The 4,423-nt window shown below is 50.0% G+C and overlaps 1 protein-coding gene across 1 annotated transcript; it reads left to right on the top strand.

Moving 5' to 3' along the window:
• Positions 1-2,308: 2,308 nt before the first annotated feature.
• Positions 2,309-4,108, top strand: sna (snail). The gene has a single exon (XM_018004709.2). The coding sequence runs from the start codon at positions 2,465-2,467 to the stop codon at positions 3,677-3,679; it is 1,215 nt and encodes a 404-aa protein (XP_017860198.1). The 5' UTR covers positions 2,309-2,464; the 3' UTR covers positions 3,680-4,108.
• The last annotated feature ends 315 nt before the right edge of the window (positions 4,109-4,423 follow it).

Below are 4,423 nucleotides of genomic sequence, written 5' to 3'. Positions count from 1 at the left end.
TCATCTGTCGATCTCTACTCTGCTCTCTCAACAATACCCAGCAATACCCTATTGTGCACTGCAACAAATGCAGGGAAGACAAGGTGCAAAATGGGACGGGCCCATTGTCTGCAAAAAAAAAAAAAAGCAAAAGAGAAGCAGAAAATACAACAGGATCTGGAAAACCGTTGGCGCACCTGCATATATTCTAACGGCATCAGGCAAAGATCGTCGTAGGGAAAAGGGGTTTTTCCAGCCGCGCTGCCGGATGAATGAAGTGCGGTTGGCGGAAACATCGCGATACACTGATCCCAGGCTAATGCTAATGAGCGGACTAGTCCCGGCCCAAATTCCAGCAGGTACTTGACAATTGCAGGACGACAAGTGCTAGGGTTTTGGAAAGGCGAACAAGACTCTTGGGTTTTTCCGCCTGATGAATGAATCGGGTTCGAGCGCGGGTTATTTCGCGGTGTCCTGCTGGCAATTCCGCGTCGAATATTAGAATAGTGATCATTAGGTAGTTGCCTGTGGATGCCATGGTTGGTAATTGTGCGGAATAACACACGTAATAACCGAAATGGTCGGGAACGCCCGTCAGGTAGGATCGGGAGGCAGCTTCGCTGGGCGAGCAAGGAATTCCGAAGTTGCGATGCACCGTCGCTCGGACGCTGGCCAATCGTGGCTTGTTTTGCTTGAGTTTCGCTGACTGCGTAATTGGATAACCTGGGAAATTACTTTAAATCCATAGCTGATCCATATCCGGACGTTTGTTCGCGTATGTGATTGCCTGTCCACAGAGGAAAATCCATCAGAGGGAAAATACAAAATGGAAATACGTTTTCCTTACTTGCCGCATCTTCCATCACACCCATGGTCCCGGCGAGAGTCGAATGCGGCGATTGGTCAGTCTCAGCCTCAGCCTCAGCCTCGGTCTGAGTCTGAGTCTCAGCCTGGGTATACGATCGTATTTGGGAATTGGAATTTTAGCACTCGGAAATTTGTACTTTTTGTCATCGGTTGGGTTTATCAAAACTTTTGGGTTTGCTACATTTGCTTCGGTTTTTTCATCGCTCTTCACACATTGCCCTGGGAAACGGCGGGGGATGGGGAAAATGCGTGTGATTTGGTTTTTTTGATGGCTGGGAAATCAGTTTACAATGTTATATTTGGGAACTTGGCTATGCGGGCTGAACTGTTTTCCCAACCAGGAAGTCTCTAGGATGTGTGAGCCGGGCCTCTCTCCAGTGTTTGATCACATGTGAAAAGCGTGATGCGAGGGGATGTGGGTTCGTTGTTTATGTCGTATAATGAGGTAAGCTCAAGTCAAAGGTGGAATATACATACATACAAATACAAAGACGGAGACTTTTCCGAACTAGTCAAATAATCCCTGGAACTTGAGCGATAATAAGTTAGCATAAAGTGCACCCAAGAGCTAACATGCTCGATGAGGCGTCGCATCATCTATTTATATACCCATACATAGGTGCAATGTCAATTGTAATGCCGGCACAGCTCAGGTTCAATTTGCCGCCCCACGATTGAGGCACCGGCACAGTGGCAGATGTGCCTCAAAAACTACCCCAATGCGTAGCTCGGGAATCCAATTTGACTCGTGAAAAATGCCAACGCCTAAATATAGAAACTCAATGCACAGAGCTGGCGAAACGAGGCGGTTGAAAGCGAAACTCAAATTCCGTGGATGCTAACGATACCTGCTAGAGAGATTGACATGGTGCTGGTGCTGGGACTGGGACTGGGACTGCGACTGGGACTGGGACTGTGTTCGGGGTTTGACGAGTTATTACAGCACGTATGTACATGTGTGCGGGGTAACAGGAGAAGCTCGAGAAAAGTCGACGAGGCTGCCGAGAGAGAGGGAGAGCACTGTAAGCGAGAAGCTGTCATAAGTTATCGAGTGCTGATCGTAGCGCCTGCTAGGGAGCTTCACACATTAACTGAGGGTGCGCCTGCGTTGGATGCTCTGAGCTCCGAAGGAACTCTCTGCCCGAGAGGCTAGTCAGGTAATTGTAGTCAGGTAGTGCGAGCGAGAGAGCAAGCACCGTGAGAGAACAGCAAATGGGAAACACGCAATAAGGGTATGGGAAAAGTGTCGCTGTGTGTGTGTGTGTGTCGTCGATGTTGTTGTTGTTGTTGCTGCTGCTGCTGCTATTGCTACCTAGCGACGTACACGTGCGCCCTGCGTCGGCACATGAGTGAGTGTGCGTGTATGAGTGTGTGAACTGAAGAAGAACCACCACCAAATGGCAGGCAGCAACAGCAGCAGCAGCAGCCCCGAGCATATAAAAGAGCTCGCTCGGCCCTCGACCTGTCACAGCAACCTCATCGTTCGTTGAGTAAGCAACTCGCTCGATCTCGCATCAATCTCTCTCTCTAGTGCTACGGAACTACGCGTTACCGAAAAACGATCATATCCACAACTCACACATTAACTTTACACAAAAACACTCACACAATCGACGACATGGCCGCCAACTACAAGAGCTGCCCGCTGAAGAAGCGCCCCATCGTCTTTGTGGAGGAGCTGCCGCAAACGGAGGCCTTGGCATTGACCAAGACCTCACAGTTTGCCCCAGTGCAGCAGCCACAATACCAGGAGGAACAGCCACAGGATCTGTCGCTCAAGCGCAAGGCCTGTGACATTGAATTCGAGGATTATGAGCTGCCGGCGAAGCGTGAATACGTGCTGAATCTGTCGAAGACGCCAGTGACACCACGCCGCGCCAGCTCTCCGCTCAGCTCGGCGCTGCTCTCGCCGCCCGCCGAGCCCAGCAGCCAGGATTACCAGCCCACTGATATACACATGCGCGGACTGACAGCCGCCACCGCCGGCTACACAACGAATCCCTATCAATCGGCCTTTGTGCTGGCCGCCGGCTGCAATCCGATCTCAGCGCTGTGGAATAGCTATCAGCCGCATCTGAATGCCGCCGCATTCCCATCGCCGGCCAGTTCATTGGCCTCGCCGCACTCGGTCTACAGCTACCAGCAGATGACGCCGCCCTCGAGCCCTGGCTCGGATGCCAGCTCCGAGCCGGAGGATCTCTCGGTGCGCAACGACATTCCGCTCCCAGCACTGTTCCACCTCTTCGACGAGGCGCGCAGCAGTGCCGGCAGCCAGAGCAGCAACAGCAGCAGCAGCAGCGTCGCCAACTACTCCTATGCGGCCAGCATTGGCTCCGGCTCGAGCAGCAGCAACAACAACACGAATTCCTCGGCTGCTGCCAAAAACTATCGCTACAAATGCGATAACTGCCAGAAGATGTACTCCACCTCCATGGGACTGTCCAAGCACCGCCAGTTCCACTGCCCGGCCGCCGAGTGCAACCAGGAGAAGAAGCAGCATTCGTGCGAGGAGTGCGGCAAGCTCTACACCACCGTTGGAGCACTCAAGATGCACATCCGCACCCACACGCTGCCCTGCAAGTGCCCCATCTGCGGCAAGGCCTTCTCCCGTCCGTGGCTGCTGCAGGGCCACATTCGCACCCACACGGGCGAGAAGCCCTTCCAGTGCCCCGACTGCCCGCGCTCCTTTGCCGATCGCTCCAATCTGCGTGCCCACCAGCAGACGCACGTCGACGTCAAGAAGTACGCCTGCCAGGTGTGCCACAAGTCCTTCTCGCGCATGTCGCTGCTCAACAAGCACACCAGCTCCAATTGCACCATTACAATTGTCTAGACTGGTGTAGCAGCGAGCAGGAAGCCATCAGACGCAGAATCAACACACACTCAACACACACACTCACACACACATTCCGCTGGCGAGGATTATACCTAACCAAACCAAACTCGTAGACAATAATCTAGGCGCAGCTCATAGTATATTAAGATCCTATCGGTTTTGGTGCTATACCCCATAGACTCTAGATCTTAGCATATCGTATTTATTTCATTTATAGCTCATAAGTTCTTGTAAATTTGCCACAATTATCAGACAGCATATGACCAAATTTAAGCATTTAGCTCATAGTTTTTATTATTGATCTTATATTATTTATCAAACATTTTTATTACGTTTAGTCAATGTTAATGTTAGGATCTTTTGTTAGTTGTTAAGCCACCAACAAATATTTTTATAAAAATAAAAATTCAAACATGACAAAAGAAATTTCCCAACTGTTTTCAATATTTTATTAGGAAAACCCTCTTCCTTCCGCTGCAGCGCTCATATTTCAAAATCATTGGACTCTGTTCGATATATGTGATTTCAAAATCCCCAACATTATACACTATAACAATATCGAGTTCAGCATGCTCAAAATACACCTTTCCATAGGTAAACAATGATTGGAGGGTTCCACTTTCATTTTCAAAGGACTTCCTCTTAACCCGCCCCTAATATTTCATCAATTCGTATCAAAGAAAATTTTGCACCTTTGGCAAACGCAAATATTTAATTAGCTGCCAGAGGACATTATCGAAG

The sequence above is a fragment of the Drosophila arizonae genome, chromosome 3, assembly GCF_054131065.1.
Source record: "Drosophila arizonae isolate 15081-1271.41 chromosome 3, UAZ_ARI_1.0, whole genome shotgun sequence".
Lineage (NCBI taxonomy): Eukaryota > Metazoa > Arthropoda > Insecta > Diptera > Drosophilidae > Drosophila > Drosophila arizonae.
Note: the sequence above shows the minus strand (reverse complement) of the source record. Positions and strands in the feature narration are given on the sequence as shown.

What these genes read in the sequence shown, in the direction of transcription:
- sna (XM_018004709.2), top strand. Translation starts at nt 2,465, where the DNA reads ATGGCCGCCAACTACAAGAGCTGCCCGCTGAAGAAGCGCCCCATCGTC.